The sequence below is a fragment of the Trachypithecus francoisi genome, unplaced genomic scaffold, assembly GCF_009764315.1.
Source record: "Trachypithecus francoisi isolate TF-2019V2 unplaced genomic scaffold, Tfra_2.0 Lachesis_group17, whole genome shotgun sequence".
Classification (NCBI taxonomy): domain Eukaryota; kingdom Metazoa; phylum Chordata; class Mammalia; order Primates; family Cercopithecidae; genus Trachypithecus; species Trachypithecus francoisi.
The window spans coordinates 38,546,755-38,563,989 of record NW_022681462.1 but is presented as its reverse complement, the minus strand read 5'-3'; the positions used below and the strand labels follow the sequence as shown (position 1 = coordinate 38,563,989).

The 17,235-nt window shown below is 47.8% G+C and overlaps 1 protein-coding gene across 4 annotated transcripts; it reads right to left on the bottom strand.

Annotated features, from left to right (window-relative positions):
- Window positions 1-230: 230 nt before the first annotated feature.
- On the bottom strand, window positions 231-16,764 carry THNSL2 (threonine synthase like 2). 4 transcript variants are annotated; one of them, XM_033175395.1, is made up of 10 exons: window positions 15,585-16,764; window positions 14,010-14,043; window positions 13,552-13,786; window positions 12,076-12,270; window positions 11,461-11,613; window positions 7,897-8,130; window positions 4,061-4,209; window positions 3,835-3,960; window positions 1,380-1,531; window positions 231-955 (listed from the first exon to the last, which is right to left on the bottom strand). In XM_033175395.1, the coding sequence occupies exons 1-10, from the start codon at window positions 15,914-15,916 to the stop codon at window positions 730-732; spliced, it is 1,836 nt and encodes a 611-aa protein (XP_033031286.1). In that variant the 5' UTR covers window positions 15,917-16,764; the 3' UTR covers window positions 231-729. The 4 variants fall into 4 exon arrangements, with proteins under 4 accessions (XP_033031286.1, XP_033031284.1, XP_033031285.1 ...); XM_033175393.1 differs by having other exon boundaries at window positions 231-958; window positions 4,046-4,209; window positions 7,897-8,127; XM_033175394.1 differs by having other exon boundaries at window positions 231-958; window positions 7,897-8,127.
- Window positions 16,765-17,235: the final 471 nt, after the last annotated feature.

Here is a 17,235-nt window from a genome sequence, read left to right as displayed (position 1 = left end):
TTGGTTTGCACATTGATGCCAATGCTTTCCCACAGGGTCTCCATCTGGTGAGCCCCACTTCAACCTCTATGGATGCCAGCACCACCAGGGCCATGGCGCCTCAAGCCTGGGCCAATGCAGGGCAGCAGCAGGATGCTGCACACACCTCAGCCCACCACTCAGTGGCCCCCAGGGCTGCCCACAGTCCTGCAGCCCTTCTAGGAAGGGACCTGCCCACAGGATGTGCCGTCTCCATCACACAGAACAAGCATTTTATTCCAGGGATTGCCAACATGTGAACATGTCTCTGACAAGGCAGGCTAGAACCTTTGGATTTGTTTTGGGGGCCAAATCAACTAAGGCTCAGAGAACATACAAAGGCTGCATGAAGGTGGTGAGCTGCCCCCACCTTCACAGGTCTGGGGTCCTAAACCCCTGGAGCCATGGTCAATCCTGTGCCCAAGGCTCTTCTTCTGCAGGCCCTGAAACTTTCACTACAGCTCAGACACTGCTGCATGGGCCAGGGAGGGAGGGGGTGGTTCTGGCAACTGTTCACAGCCCCTCACTCAGCCTCCCTGGTGACCAGGCACAGAGTAGCCAGGAAATGGAGCAAAGCCAGCTGGCTCCAGACCCAGCTGAGCAGCCTCCTGGGAACCTCCTAACCTATGCTTAATGGGGAGGGTCACAAGGCAGCTCAGAGGGTGCACCTCCCTGGGATCTGAAGCCTAAAGAAAGCCACCTCCAGCCAGGCTACTGGGAGGCGTTGAGGGCATGACCCCTCCACCGTCGGCTAAGGTCCTCAATGGTGTCCTGAAGCATGAGGGTCCAGTTATCACCTCTCTGCATCAGGGTGCAGCGTGTCTCCTTGTGCTCCAGGGCTACGATCTCTGCAGGAGTCTCAGGGGTCAGGCCAGCAGCCAGGACAGCTTCCGGAAACTTGGCTGCAGAGGCAGGGGCAAGGCAGCACCGGGGAGTGCTGCTGGGGATGGGGGCAGGTGGCAGCAGGAGGACAGTGAGAGAACAGAGGGATGGGAAAGGAGAAGGTGGAGGAGGAAGGAGAAGAAGCAGGGGAAGTTTAGGGATAGGGTGGGGTATGGAAGACAGAGACACAGACAGACAATTGGCACCTCAAACTTATCACTACAATGATGCTACCTGGCAAACTGCTCCTCCTGGTTGGAGGCCAGCTCAGCCACCATCTCTGCCCCTGGCTGTCCTTGGGATACCTGTCACGTTCCCTCTTCTGGGCCCACAGTTTCCAGGGCACAGTTCCACACAGCACCCATCACACTCCATTACAGCCATTTGTTCGTAGTCCTGTCTCTCCCACCGCTTGGAGAAGAAGAGGGCCCCTGAAATTCAAATGGTCCCTCAGTGGCCCAAGCCCCCACAGCCTGTACCTGGGCTGCTGCCTGTCCATCTGCTGGTAATGGTAGTTCACAGCCACTGCCGAGTGGGGGCACAGCAAGTACTGGTTCTCATCCCAGCAGCGGCCCATGGTCTGGGTGATGGCTTCATCAGACACTGACTCGGATGTCACCACCTCTGAAAGCTAAAGGGTCCCAGGTCAGAAAGATGAGGTATGTTGGGAAAGCAGGGAAAGATGACAAAACCCCACTCTCCACCACAGACCCACACAAACCCCAGGGATCCAATGGGACATTCAGACCGAATGGCTCAGACGTGGCTCACAGTAAAAATCCGGCCTCCCAGTTTTGAGCTGACTCACTCAACTTGGAGGAAGGATACATTTGAGTTTTATGTCAATCCATTTAGTTGGGATTTGGCTCCGAATCAGCAAATCAACAAATTAAGATTTGTTCAACAACTTGCCACAGCCAGAAGGCTCCAGGCAGCTTGGTTGCTGGCACACCTCCTTCCTATCAGTTGCTATTCAGCTCATGGAGCACCTCCTCCAGGAAGCCCTCCCCACTTCCTTCGGACAGAGGAAGACTCCCTTGTCTGTGCTCCCTCAGTGTGTTTGGTTTATTTGATCATCTTCTGAAAATGTATTGCATGCTTATAATACACCAAACACCCTGCATATATTTGACTGCAATAGGGATCATAGAGTATCATAGATTTTCTCTTTTTCTTTTCTTTTTTTGAGACAGAGTCTCTGTCTACCCAGGCTGGAGTACTGTGACACGATCTTGGCTCACTGCAATCTCCACCTCCCGAGTTCAAGCAATTCTCCTGTCTCAGCCTCCCAAGTAGCTGGGATTTACAGGCATGTGCCACCATGCCCAGCTAATTTTTGTTTTTTTTAGTAGAGATGGAGTTTCACCATGCTGGCAAGGCTGGTCTCAAACTCCTCACCTCAAACGATCCACCTGCCTCAGCCTCCCAAAGTTCTGGGATTACAGGCATGAGCCACTGCGCCCAGCTGTATCATAGATTTTCATACAGCTACCTGCTGTGAATTAGGGTTCCCAGGCGACAATGAATGTATTTTACTTGTCTTTGTGTTTCTAGCACCCAGCACAGTTCCAGGCTCACAGTAGATATGTAATATGAATGCCACTGCAGCAAGTGAAGTGTCTGCTCTGTGTATAGCCAGAGAGAGAATGAAGGAGTAGGGGGTATGGTGCCTGTCTTCATGGAGCACCTCATTTATATGAGGAGAAGGAATGTGAATGTCAAACCATTAGCCAAATAAATTGATTTTTGGGTACACCAAAAGAAGTACAGATTCCAGAAGGCCGAAATTCCACTCCAGTCTGCATTGGTATGGCTCAGCCTAGAGAACTGCATCCAACTTGGAAAACAACACTTTAAGGTGGATATTGACCACGCAAAATTATGTCATGCAAGGGACCACTAAAGGAAGTGGGAAGACTAACCTGGTAAATGAGGATTCTCTAAATACTGGAAACACTCAGATGTAGAATCAGACTGTGTAAGCTAGAAGGAGCAGATTCTAGCTTAATGTAAAGACTTTTGTAATGGTGAGAGCTGGTGTGAGGTAATGAGGGTCTGGTCACTGGAGGTATGCACAGTCTGGATGGCCACTTAGTGGGAATGTGGTACAGAAAATTAAAGGCAGCTTCAGAAATCCTTTTTTTTTTTTTTTTTTAAACACAGAATAAGTACCATCATCAGGTTGCATTAAAATAAAAACAATCCTTCCCGATTAGATTCCTACCATTCCAAGGGAATAAAATTTCTCCTTTTCCAAGAAAAATAAGACAGAGAAAGGGAAGGAGGGAGGGAAAGAAGAAAGAAAAGAAAGAAAAGAAAGAAAGAAAGAAAGAAAGAAAGAAAGAAAGAAAGAAAGAAAGGAGGGAGGAGAGAAAGAGGGAGGAAGGTGAGAGAGGGATGAAGGAGAGGGAGGGAGGAAAGAGAGAGGAAGGAAAAGGAAGAAAGGAAGAGCTCAATGGAAACAATGGTCTCTGTTCATACTAGATGGGCAAAATGGTTTCCAGTTGACAGTATTATTGGAAATTAACAACAATAATAAGTAAAAATAAGTTAATGTATCAAGCTATATATTACCAGGAAGTATGCAAAGTGCTTCACATATATTATTTGACTTAAATCTCACAACAACTCTATGAGGTAGGCATTCTTACTATTGCCATTTTATAGATGAAGGAACTGAGGCACAGAGTTTAGGAAACTGGCCCAGCGTCTCAGAGCTCACTTGGGATTGAGCCCATTTGACTCTAAATCATGTTCTCTATTACCTCTCCTCATTCAATAAATTGTTCCACGTAAAGCGGCAGTAAGAGTGACGGGCTCATAGCAGGTACTCAAGAAACAGGTGTCCTCTTCCCTTGACTAGACTTCCAAACCCCAAGTCTGCTATGTGGCTGTACCCTTTCCTTTCTCTGTGGTGTGTGGGCAGTGACTGACCTTGCTGTGCAGTTCCTTGGGCAGATTCACACTTTGGGTCCTTTCAAACTGCTCCATGAGGGCTCTTGTCACCTGGCTGTCAGAGCCAGAGAGTAGCCAGAATACCCTCTCCATGTTGTAGGGCACCTGGGCAGAAAGTCAGTTTCAGGTCCACACTGATCTCAGCCCCACCCAGCCCCACCCAACCAACACCTGGGCCAGATCTGCACACCTCCCCCAGGCCTACCTGAATGTCCATAGCTGATGCCAAGGTTGATTTAACAGCCTTAGACAGAGAGAAGTCTCCCTGCTGGACAGTCCTGTGGATGATGTCATTGCGATTCACTGCCACGACCAGATGGATGGGCAGGCCTATCTTCTGAGCAATGTACCCAGCTTAAGACAAGAGAGGAAGAGAACAATGGCTTTTTAGAAACAAAAGAAAAAAGTAAATTGGGCTTCATCAAAATTAAGAAACTTTTGTGCTTTTTGAAGCTTTTGTGCTTTAAAAAGGACACTATCAAGAAAATGAAAAGGCAACTCACAGAACGGGGAAAAAATGCAATTCATATATCTGATAAGGGATTGCATCCAGAATATATAAAGAACTGTTGCAACTCAACAATAAAAATACAAATAATCGAATTAAAAAATGGGCAAAAGCAAATGTCCATCAGTGCCAGACTGGATTAAGAAAACGTGGCACATATACACCATGGAATACTATGTGGCCATAAAAAAGGATGAGTTCATGTCCTTTGTAGCGACATGGATGCAGCTGGAAACCATCATTCTCAGCAAACTATCGCAAGAACAGAAAACCAAACACTGCTTGTTCTCACTCATAGGTGGGAACTGAACAATGAGATCACTTGGACACAGAAAGGGGAACATCACACACCGGGGCCTATTGTGGGGAGGGGAAAAGGGGAGGGATAGCATTAGGAGATATACCTAATGTAAATGACGAGTTAATGGGTGCAGCACACCAACATGGCACATGTATACATATGTAACAAACCTGCACATTGTGCACATGTACCCTAGAACTTAAAGTATTATAATAATAATAATAATAAAATGGGCAAAAGAACAGGCATTCCTTCAAAGAAGACATACAGATGGCCAGTGAGCACAGGAAAAGATGTTCAACATCATTAGTCATGAAGGAAATATAAACAAAAACCATGAGCTATTACTTCACACCCTTTAGGACAGCTAGAATCAAAAAGACAGATAATAAAAAGTGTTGGTGAGGATGTGGAGAAATTGGAAAATTCCTACATTGCTGGTGGTGACACAAAATGGTGCAGCCACTTTGGAAAACTGAAGTCTGTCAGTTCCTTAAAATATTAAACATAGAGTTATCATATAACAGAAATTCCACTCCTAGTTATAAATCCAAAAGAAATAAAAATATATGGTCACATGAAAACTTATACACAAATGTTCACTGCAGCATTATTCATAATAGCTGTGTTAAAACAATCCAAATGTCTATCAGCTGATAAACTCATAAACAAAATATACCGCTGTATGGTATATACATACAATCGAAAAAGTACTGATACATGATACAACACGGATGAACCTTGAAAACATTATGCTAGGGGAAAGAAGCCAGGCACAAAAGACCACACACTGTATGATTCCTTTTATAGAAAATATCTAGAATAGGAAAATCTATATAGAGAAACAAAATAGATTCATGGCTGCCAAGGGCTGGCGAAGGAGGTGGTCTAAGGAAAAGTGAGGAGTGACTGCTAATGGGTACAGGGTTTCTTTTTAGGGTGACATAAACATTCCAAAATTGGTTATGGTGATAGTTGCATAAGTCTGTGAATATATTATACTAAAAACCACTGAATCGTACACTTAATATGTGTGAATGATATGTGAATCATTTAGCAATAAACCTGTTTCAGACACACACACACAGAGAGAGAGCGAGTGTGAGGATGACTAGGAGCACAGCACCATGCCCTGAGGCTGTTCTATGTGTCAGCTCCTGCCAGGGGCCAAAGTATTTCATAGATGGCTGACTACTATAAAACACCAATTTTTAGAAGAGGAAATGAAAGTTCCAAGAGGTCAAAGTGACCTGTCCGAAGCCTGTTAAGTGTCAGAGTCAGGATTCAAAATATGCCTAAGTCCTGAGCACATGCCCTCCCTCAACTCAGCCTCCCAGAGCCAGCAGTTTCAGACTACTCTCCCTGCACAGGCACCAGGGGAGGCCAGAGCAGCATCCTCAGTCCACCCAAACAGCAGTTCTTGTTTGCATGGAACAAGCAAGGAATTGCTCCCACTAAGAGATGTAGAGCCCAGACATGTGACATCGTTTAGGAAGGTTTTACATATGGTGCTTTCATGAGCAGTTTATCTCTGGTGAGTAGCTAAGGGGAGTTAGGGACAACCACACCACCCAACATCACTGTTAACCTGGCAAAACACTTTCTCATTTTTTTTTTTTTTTTTTTTTTGAGACGGTGTCTCTCTCTGTCGCCCAGGCTGGAGTGCAATGGCACAATTTCAGCTCACTGCAACCTCCACCTCCCAGGTTCAAACGGTTCTCCTGCCTCCGCCTCCCAAGTGACTGGGATTACAGGCATGCGCCACCACACCTGGCTAATTTTTGTATTTTTAGTAGAGATGGGGTTTCACCATGTTGGCCAGGCTGGTCTCGAACTACTGATCTCAACTTTCTCTTTCTTATTTCACCTGGTCCTCATGAGAACATCATGATATCCTTGCCTGACAGGGGAGAAATAGAGGCTCAGGAAGGTCGAGGGTCTTAAAGCCAAAGAGTTGGTTCCTGACAGAGCAAAGATGGATAGGAACGCCCTCAGGAAATGTTGGTCATGTGTTTATTTTGTATCGAGCACTGTGGTAGGCTCTGGGCTGCAGAGGGCCACTGGCTGCACAACTCGGTGCATCACTAATTGGAGGGTGGGAATGGGGAACATGGTGGGCTTTACCCCATGAGTGGCAAAGAAGCTATTCCCTCCTTGTCTGCCAGCCCGCTGTTCTCTCCACCCTTCTTTCAGTGGCAGAAGTCAGGAAGCCCCACCCAACCAACACTTGGGCCACATCTGCACACCTCCCCCAGTGGCTTCCTAACCACTAAGATGCTTCTGTGCTCTCAGCTAGACCATCCTTGGTGCTCATCAGAACCAATGCCATTGCTGGAACTACTAGGAACAGTAATTCCCCTAGCCTCGCCAGCTCTGCAGCCAGACTGCCTGGGTCGCACTCCTGGCCCAGCTGTGTAACCAGGGCATGACTCCTTTCTCTGTGCCTTTGTTTCCTCATTATAAAATGGAAAGTGTCTTCTCCACAGGTGGATAAATGAGTTCATATGTGAAAAGCATTTAGAACAGTGCCAGTTGCATACTAAGTGCTTGATAAATACTAGTGATTAAATAAAATGATTTTAATGCTACACAGCTGTACAGCAGTTTGCCCTTACAAAGTCTGCATGTACACAGGAATCTTATTCGTTCACTGAGGCTGTCCTGGGAGATATGATGAGTGATACAATCTCATTTTATAGCTCAAAGGTTGAGTCTAAAGGACTGCTCCACAGCCTCTCACCTAGTAAAGGACAGAACTGGGGCCAGAACCCCAAGTCCAGAACTTTTTCCACATCACATGGGGTCAGGGTAGTGTATCCAGGAATGGGAACACATGTGCCAGTCAAGCCGCTTGCCCTCACATTGGGTAGCTGGCCAGGGTTGGGAGCAAAGTCCACATTTCTGATTGAGGGCACTGCCAGCCAGGCACAGTGGCTGACCCTTGACCTTGCCTCTCCACATTCTGCTGAGCCGGCGAGCACATCAGGTGAGGCTGCAGGAGCATGCAGGGTTAAGCCATCACCCTCTGCTGCTGGCAGCAGGAGCCCACGATGCTGCCCCAGGCAATGACAGGGGAAATCTTCTGGGAGCTGCTTCTGTGGGGTTTCCCATCACCTTCAGAACTGGGACTCCACCTTCTTTCTCCTCACAGTTGCAGCCAAAAGGCAGCTAGAAGGACTGGGGCCACAGGTATTTTTCTGGAAAGCCCATTTGTGCCCCGGGGACTCCTTACCTGCAAGGTTACCGGCAGCCCCTGTTGGCACAACCACCTCCACCAGGGGTAGGGGATGCGTGTCCAAGGATGGCGTACACTGGAAGTAAGCAAAGAAGTGGTGGGCCATCTGCACCAGGACCCGGGACCAGTTGATCGAATTTAGGCTCATCAGATTGTGCTTCTTGACAAAAGCCACGTCGGCAAACACAGTCTTGATCGGCTCATCGAGCTCATCGCTGTTTCCCTCCACTGCCGGGGAGAGAGGAGAGGGCAGCTGTCAGGAGCATGCAGAACCCCTAGGAGGTCAGCAACCACCTGCGACAGCCCTCCCAGGCTGAGCCCATCCTCCTGGGACCTTCGCATAGTCTAGGTTTCTTTACTTTCACGTAGCTTGGCCTCACTTTCTAGACTCAATATTAAGCTCCTCAAGGACAGAAACCATGCCTCAGATTCTTGTGTTCCTAAATATCTGCCCTAGCTTAGAACAGAAAGGGTAGCCAGAACTAGTTCCAATGTTTCTACCATTATCTAAAGTAAGATAGCAAATGTCAACCTTCTGGGATCCTGGGAGAATTTCTTTGTAATCCCTGCCCACTTCCTCCACTCTTCCGCAGAGGAGGAACTGTGTGCCTGATTGGAAAATGATGAGTCATAGCCTTTTCTCCACAGTCCTCTACCAGTGCCCAGGGTGGAAACAGTCAACATTCCCCCGTGGTCTGCCCTCTGCCCTCATTAGGTCACAGGGTAGGTGTTCTGCTCTCTGCTCCTACATGGCAGGTAAGCTTATGTGGACAGAACTTCCCCTCCACGAAGCTGGGTGTGTACATCAGTGTAATTTATGAGTGAATTACTGGATAAATTTATGGTGAATTGTCCACTAATACAAGTTAGATCCCCCATCTAGCTCAATGAGCAATCAAGCCAATATTGATTTCTTATCTGATACCCGAGTATGTCTCCACTGAATCTACACTTGGAAGGGAGAGCGGTGAACTTTACTGGGAAATGTGCCAGAGAAGGCATTAAAGGTGCTAACCATTCTGCCCTTCAACACTGTGTAGCAGCAATGGAGCTGGGGGACTGACTCTAGATCCCCATGTGTATCCAGAATGGCCAGGGCCAGTCATGGTGATTCCATTCCTTTGCCAGGACCAAGCCAATCAGTGCCTGGTATTCAGGGTTGGCTCCACAATGAGCATGTGAATAAATTCAGGTCTGTGAACCACAAAGACGTGTTTGCTGGGTTCTAAGAAAAGATTCACTGCTTTTAAAAAAGAGCAACAGGAAGAGACAGACCTGGTTACCTCAAGGAAACACCATATGACCACAAGAGCAATGAGCCTTAGGACTGAGGGCAGAGCAGAGAATGGGAAGGACCTGGGTTCCTGAGAGCAGTGTGAGTCACTGAATGAAGCAACTGGGAGCCCACTCCACCTCTGGCCTTCCAGTTATGGAAGCTGGAAAATATTCTTGTTTAAGCTGGTCTGAGTTGAATTTTTTGCTACTTCTAGCCAAAAGCATCCCAAATAATATAATTAATAAATACCTAGCACTTGCTGATTATTCTGTGCTTAAGAAGAACCAAGTATACAATGTACATGGAAATTAATGACTTTATAAACCAACTGTCCACACGCAATAATCTAAGTGGTCCATCCCTACTTGCTAAGCTTACCAGTCTACGGAAAAATACATATTTGCTGTTACATCCTGAACTAACACACATCCTCCTTAAAACCAAACCAGAAAGCTCTAGAAAGGAAAGAAAGCATCTGAATAGTGCCGTTTATAAACAAAACTGATTTCTGTGAAGTCTGCTGCCTTAGTTTCTGATTTTCTTGAACATGTACACAACAAAACACCCCCTTCAGGTCCAGATTTAATGACTTAATACATTCATCAGATTCCACATTCCCACCATTACTTTACACCTGAGCACTGTTCTCCAATCCACAAGTCAGGAATGGAGCTTTCAGTCACACCCTCAGGTCTGCATACAAAAAAGACAAAAAGGGAGGAGGCAGGTCAGAGGCACAAAATGCTATTCTCTGCTTTGATTCTAGGAAAAAACAGTCCTAGATCCATAACTAGCAATTTTGGTGCTTGGGGTATAATAAGGACCCTCAGGAGCCTGAATCTTGTGCATTGAAGTCTTGCAACAACTGCAGGAAAATGCAGCCAAATATGAGCAATTAGCAAGGCAAATGTGTAAGACGACGTCAACACCTGCATTAGCATGGACTTTTCACTGGCAACAGTATGCACTTGCTAAAGAACAGAGCAGAGGGGCAGTTTGCTTGCTCTTGAACAAACTGACAAAGGATATTTATGCTATTCCTTTGGATAAGGTTTGTTTTCACTGTGCTTTTGCTCCTTGTCACAGTTGATGTTATACAAAAACAACCTCTACAGGATTATCATAAGAAGCCAGGAGAGCTGTAGAAGGAACATTCTCTGCCATCACACTTGCTGTTCTGTCAGGTGAGTGACCAAACTAAGCCAGGCCTCTGGAAAGCGTGCCCAAGGCCACAGCCCACCCAGGCCAAAACTTAATCCAAGTCCTCGTCTTATAGCTATCTGGGGTCCAGTAGGGTGTGAGAGGTAAAAATAAAAATGTACAGCTCCACCCACACTCGCCCCATCTTTCTCCACTCCCAATCCCTATAATGATTAAATCCATTAGGAATAGATGGCCTGATATTTAAAAAGATGGCTTTTCTCCAAGCACAAAATGCTGTCATTCTCATGATATGACTCAGGTAGGAGTATAATCAGTGGTGAGTACCACTGATCCCTATTTTAAATATTTAGACTGGATAACTAGTGCATGGCTTAGTTGTTCCCATACTGTAAAGAACAGCAGGAACTGTCAACATATAATGACACATTCTCTCTCTTTTTTTTTTTTTTTTTTTTTGACAGGGTCTCACTCTGTTGCCCAGGCTGCAATGCAATGGCATGATCCTGAGTCACTGCAGCCTTCTGGGCTTAAGCGATCCTCCCATCTCAGCCTTTGGAGTAGCTGGGACTATAGGTGCACACCGTCAAGCCCGGCTAATTTTTGTATTTTTTTATAGAGGCAAGGTTTTGCCATGTTGCCCAGGCTGGTCTCAAACTCCTGGGCTGAAGTGATCCACCCACCTTGACTTCTCAAAGTGCTGGGATTACAGGCGTGAGTCACCGCACCTGGCAACACATTCTCTTAAAATAATTATTTAACATGTTGGTGTCCTCTAAACTTCAGAGTCTTGGAACAAAACCCAAGTCACTTGGCTCAGGTTATGACTCTGCATGGCTGCTGACATACATGACCCTTGCAGGTTGGACATGCATGGAGGTGGCATTTTTTGGGATATGGTTTTCCATCTGTAATTAGTGTGTTGTACTGTTGGTATCAGTTTATACATCTGTCACCTCCAATAGTTTACTATGTAGCCAGAACCCTGCCCAGAGCTGAGCCATTATGACTGATGAAAGGAAGACAGTTACCCAATTGTGCAGTTTTGTTCCAGCCCATCTCCCAAAGCAAACCCAAGTAAGGCAGGGCTGCACTGTCCCTAGAGCTGCTGCCTCAGCACACACCTTCAAACACATGTACGTTCTCCTTCAGCACCGTTGTCATCTGGAGCTCCTGAATCTTTGTGCAGTGACCTTTGGGCAGCAGAACGATAATGTCCACATTCTTTGCCCCTTGAACACTCTCAATGGCAGCACTTCCTGTGTCCCCAGACGTTCCTGGATGGGAAGAAAGGATAACCCTCCCCCTTTAGAACAAAGGGAATGAACAAGGAAAGAAATGGTCCCCAAAGCACTGTTGTCAAATACAGCAACAACTACTTCAAATACTTGGAGGACATGAACCTAGCACTCCACATAGGGTCCATGGATCCACAGATAAAATTCAGGACACCAGTGAACTTGTGAACCACATCATCTTAAGCATTTTGTGCACTTCAAACGTTACTCTGAGAAAGTTCCATAGCCTCCATCAGTCTGGCAAAGGGGTCTATGGCACCAGAAAAGGTTAGAAACCTTGCTCTGGAAGAACCAGTACCACAGTCCCTGAGTGGCTCTATGAACAGCATCCCATAGGTGGACACCCTACAGTCACAGCAGGCTCTATGAACAGCATCCCATAGGTGGACACCCTACAGTCACAGCACTCAGGTATTCCGCGTTCATGCCTCCAAAACACACCTACAACCACAGTGACGTGCTTCTCCCTCTTCTCCAGGAAGTACTGCAGGAACTGTGCTGTGCAGGACAGGGACAGGTCCTTAAATGCATATGTGACACCATGCCACAGCTCCAACACGTTCAGCCCATTCTTCAACCTGGACAGACGGACCACCTCTTTGTGACGGAATCTGCTGAAGGCTCGGTCAATCAGATCTGTGAGGGTAGTGGGGTGGATAGCCAATGAGGGGCCTGGTCTCTTTCTCAAGCTCCCTCTCAGTCTCTGAAGATAAAGTTTCCAACTCCTGCTACTAAAAGGCCAAAAATCTTCATCTTAAATGATACCATTTTTGAATACAACAGTATAAACCTAGAAAAAAGTCCGGGAAAACATACACCAAACTGTTCGTAGATTCCTCATAGTGATTTCCTCAGAGACCAGGATAGGTGCTAGAAGACTTTTTCATTTTTTATACTTCTTCATTGTTTGACTGTCTCGTGAGCATGTATTCCAGTCAGGGGTCAATTAAATAGCTATATAACACATCAATGTCGCATCCCATCTAATGTTCCTTCTTAAAGACAGGAAGCTTTTTGTTTGTTTGTTGCATTACTAAATCTCACACCTGTGACGCCAGAGCTTTTGGATGGCTGATATACAGCCCTCCCTAAGGCAGGACTGGAGCAGTCCTAGAGCAGAGCTTCTCAAACTGTCACTGGCAAACCAAGCACCTGGGATCTTGCTAAAAAGCACGCTGGTTCAGTCCATCTGAAGCAGTCTCAGATTTCCAACAAATGCCCAAGCAATGCCATTACTGCTGGTCATCAGACTGCATTTTAAGTGGTCCTTTCTCTTCCCCAACCCCAAACCACCACCATTACATTATGGATTTTGTTCTTGCTGTTTAAAGTGTGGCTCATGGACCAGTAGTCTAGTATTATTTGGACCTCTGACAGAAATGCAGAATTCTCACTCCTATCCCAGACCCACTGAATCAGAATTTGGTTTTTAACAAGATCCCAGAGGGAATCCATAGGCACAGTATAGCTTAAGACAAGCTGGTCCGGGACAGTCTTGAAGTCCCTTCTGGAATTAACATTCAAAAAATAAAATTGCAATTTAGGGGTCTGGGTGCTTTACGTGCAGGAAGGAAACACCTCAACATTCAAGTCACTCAAGATGATTCTAAAACCCCTAGTGTTGAAGAGGTTTTTTTTTTTTGAAAGAAAGAAAGAGAGGGAGGGAGGAAGGGAGGGAGGGAAGGGAGGAAGAAAGAAAGAGAAAGACAGAATGAAGAAAAATTCAACATTCATCTTCCTGGAGAAAGGATGAAATATTTCAGAATATTTTCAATTCTGGGATTCTAGAGTCAGGAAAAGAAATAAAGTTTGAGAAACATGACTAGAGACTTCCTAGTGGTTTGGTGATGGATTTGCAATTCTGTAGACTGAGCTGGCAGGGGCTGGAGGAGTGGAAGTAGAGGTGGGAGCGCTCACCATTTAAGTCATCTTTCGGAATGAGCTCAGAGCCGATGAAGAGGGCGCACAGCTCCTTCACCAGGTCAGGATAGGAGAGTGTGCTCCACTGGCACAGGGTCTCTCTGTCCAACTGTGGGAGCTCTTCCGGCATAAAGAGGCCTCCATCGGGTGCATAGCCAGAGAAGAGGGCCCCCTCAAAGTTGACCCGTGGGGCTATGCCCCTGGTGCTGACGTACCACATGATCCTGGAGGCCTGCAGAGAGGACAGTCCCAGAGGCACCTGGTCTCCAAGCTCTCACACCCCATGGGGCAAAGCCAAAGCACACACAGTCTCATAGTTAGCCTCTGGACCACCACTCTCTGGGGCACATGTCCCAGACCTAGAGATGGCAGTCCTGTCTCAAGTCTCATGCCAGCTTCATCTGCAACTGTGTAAATCATGATTCCATCAATCAAAATGAGGCTATTCCACTGACCTCCTGTCTTGAGAGAGAAGGTATCGGAGCATGCCTGGAAAAGAGAAAGCTTGGTCCTCACCAGTGAGAAAGGCGGCCTGGGGGTGGGGACAGATAATAGCAATAGCAGGCAACTACCAGCTTGATATCTCTCTTGCTAAGGTAAAAGGCCAACACACAGAGTTATATACCCCTTTCAGGGATGTCTGGAACCACTTCTGCTCAAAAACCAAACACTTTCAGTGGTTATTAGAAACACTGTCTACAGCCTAGTAGTTCTCAACTCTGGTAGCCTGTTGGAATCAACTTGAGAGCGTTAAAAAAAAAAAAAAACAACTACCTGAATCAATTAGACTCTAAATAAGAGGCTCCTCAAGAGAGTCTAATGTGCAGCCAGGGTTGAGAAGAGGGTGACCAACTCATCCCAGTTCGCCCAGGAATTTTCTGATCTTAAAACTGCAAGTAGGTCGGGCGCGGTGGCTCAAGCCTGTAATCCCAGCACTTTGGGAGGCCGAGACGGGCGGATCACGAGGTCAGGAGATCGAGACCATCCTGGCTAACACAGTGAAACCCCGTCTCTACTAAAAATACAAAAAAAAACTAGCCGGGCGAGGCGGCGGGCGCCTGTAGTCCCAGCTACTCGGGAGGCTGAGGCAGGAGAATGGCGTAAACCCGGGAGGTGGAGCTTGCAGTGAGCTGAGATCCGGCCACTGCACTCCAGTCCGGGCGACAGAGCGAGACTCCGCCTCAAAAAAAAAAAAAAAAAAAAAAAAAACTGCAAGTCCCATGTCCTAGGAAACCCCTCAATCCCAAGCAAACTAAGATGGTTAGTCATCCTAGTGGATAACCAGTGTTCTACCTCTTAGCCTAATCCTATGACAGTTACAAGTGCTGACATGCAGTCTTTAAAACTAACTGGCCCTGCATGGACTGAGTTCTCTGGTTCCTGGGGAAGCCCAGGACACCTTAGGCCTAACTCTGGTCACACTTCCACATCAGTTACTTCCCCAGGAGCCAGATGCCATGTCAAGGAGCTGGGCTTGAACTCTGAACACCTTCCTCTGGAGCATGACAGTGAATTTAGGGGCACTGGCTTCAAAGCCCCACAATAACTCTGGGGATGAATTTGACTAGACATAGGCCTCAGTATTAGTTTGGACTTTCTGTGCCAGGGCGGGAGGGGAACCCCTGCCCTCTAAGGGCAAAGCCACCCAAAGCTCTCTACCTACATGAGACCTATGAGCACTCACCTGGAGGAATTCTCATTTCCTAGTCTGTGGCTCTGACATCTGTGGGCCCAAGTGCAAGTCTCACGTGGGCTGCCACATGCCACTCTCTTAGCTACAAATATAAGTGTATCTAACTTAGAGACAAGCTTGATCATACAAACCATGAATCTTTTGAACGTGATTATGCTGGGACAATGGTATAAGCGAACTGTCTCTGGCAACCTAGGACACAAGGTCATCCCGTGTGGAAGTCCATGTCAAAGAGATGAAATCTGGGTAACTCCAAAAGCTAACTGCAGTGGATAAGCAAAGCAGACAGTATTTCACAAAACAGAACCAGGGTCGGGGGGCAGGTGTTAGCGGTGACCTCAATAAAGAGAGGAATTTCTGCAATTCTGTAGTAAGAGTTAGAGCCAACGCAAACTGCCCAAGACCCTGGAATAACAGAAAAAAGGCCTTCATAGGACCAGACTTAAATGCTACGCCTAAGCCCAAAGAACCCGTCGCAGGAGTGAAGGCAGGAGCAAGCAGGGCAATCAGGTACAGCAAAGGAAAGTATTTTTGGAATGCCCTTCCCTGGGTGGAAGGAATATCACACCTGGGGCACCGGGAAGGAGGATATGGAACAACTGTCCAGCAACAGAGGACAGAGGGGCTGGCTTGGGGCTGTGAGCAGGTCATGGAAGGAGCTGGCCTCATGAGCACAGACCCATGCCCCTCACGCAACAGGACTGTCCCTGTTCTGTCCAATGCCCTCCAGGGGCAGCATTCCCATGCCAATTGAGCAAAGCTAAAGAGAAATACACATGGTTGGGTTCAACATAAGCCAGAGGCCGAAACAGCAACCACAGGAGGTGGTGAAGTTGAAGAAAACCAAGTGCTATTTGTTGGGCTGCTCTGTGAGGCCTCCAAGCATGGGATGCAGACCCGGACCACGTGACTCCCGGGATTTTATATTCTAATAATTTTCCCTCACGACTCCTCTGGACCCTATTCCAGAGTAGAGAAGGTCAGAAAAACTCTTACCAATAACCAGGATAAATAAACAATATGGAAAATAGGAGCAGCCCGAAGGCTGGGAACGAGAAGGTGGGTAGACGCGCGCTCCTCAGGGAGGTGGAGGGGTTTTGTGAGAAGCGGTGGGGCAGGGCGGAGACTCGGACCCCAGGAGCCTACGGCACTCCTAGGGGTGGGGGCAGGCCCCGGACTCTCTCAGTCCACGGTGCCAGTCATCCCGCCAAGGAGGGCCGCCTAAACGGGGGCTCGCAGGCGCCTGAGGTTCCACTCCCTGCCCCTGAAAACACCACGGACTTCTGTTCCGGGTTTCTCCATTGACTGCTCACACCCCGCAGAAAACGCAAAGCATCAGCAACTCCACCACCACCCTCCCAGGTTCCCCCAAGTCCGAGCCCCGGAACCAAAGGTTCCAGAAACGGGCGGGGCGACCAACGCGGGCCTGCTGGAGTCAGGGCTGAGCAGAGCCGCAAGAGCGTCCAGAGCTCGGAAATCTCGCCCGCTACGACCCCGGGTGGGCTGCAAGGTTGGTGCGCGTTACCGGTGCGGAGAGCGGAGCGCAGCAAGAATGCCCGCGCTGCGAACGTGAGCACTCCCGAGTCCGAGTCCCCGGCGGTGGGGTGGGGCTTCCGGTCGGGGCCGGAGCTATGGTTCTCAGCTCCGGGGAGGCAAGCACCTGGGGGTGGGGCGGGGAGCAGGGGGCGGAGCGCGGAGAGCGCGTGGGCCGCGGTGCGCGATCAGGGAAGGATCACCAGGGAGAAGCCCTGTGCCTCTCCCGTGGCCCGTTTTTTAAGGCGCTTTATTCACATTCAGCCTCGGAATCTTTGCTGCAGGGCTGTGAGTCCACCAAACCTCATTTTTCAGTTTAGAAAATGGACAGCAAGGTGCAAAGAAGAAAGGCCCTGCCTTCCTTTAGGATTCTTGTCTCTCATCTGCAGCATCAGAGAGCTGAAGAGCATGAGAGCCTTGGTTCTCAAACTGCGGTTAGTATGTTACGACTTCAG

Bases quoted from the DNA above. Each gene is read 5' to 3' on its own strand.
- THNSL2 (XM_033175393.1), bottom strand. From the start codon at position 15,916: ATGAGGCCAGCTCCTTCCATGACCTGCTCACAGCCCCAAGCCAGCCCC. The intron at 4,210-7,896 runs GTAAGGAGTCCC...TCTTGTCTTAAG, and splicing joins GGCTGCCGGTAACCTTGCAG to CTGGGTACATTGCTCAGAAG. The intron at 3,961-4,045 runs GTGTGCAGATCT...CTTTCTGCCCAG, and splicing joins TTCAGGTAGGCCTGGGGGAG to GTGCCCTACAACATGGAGAG.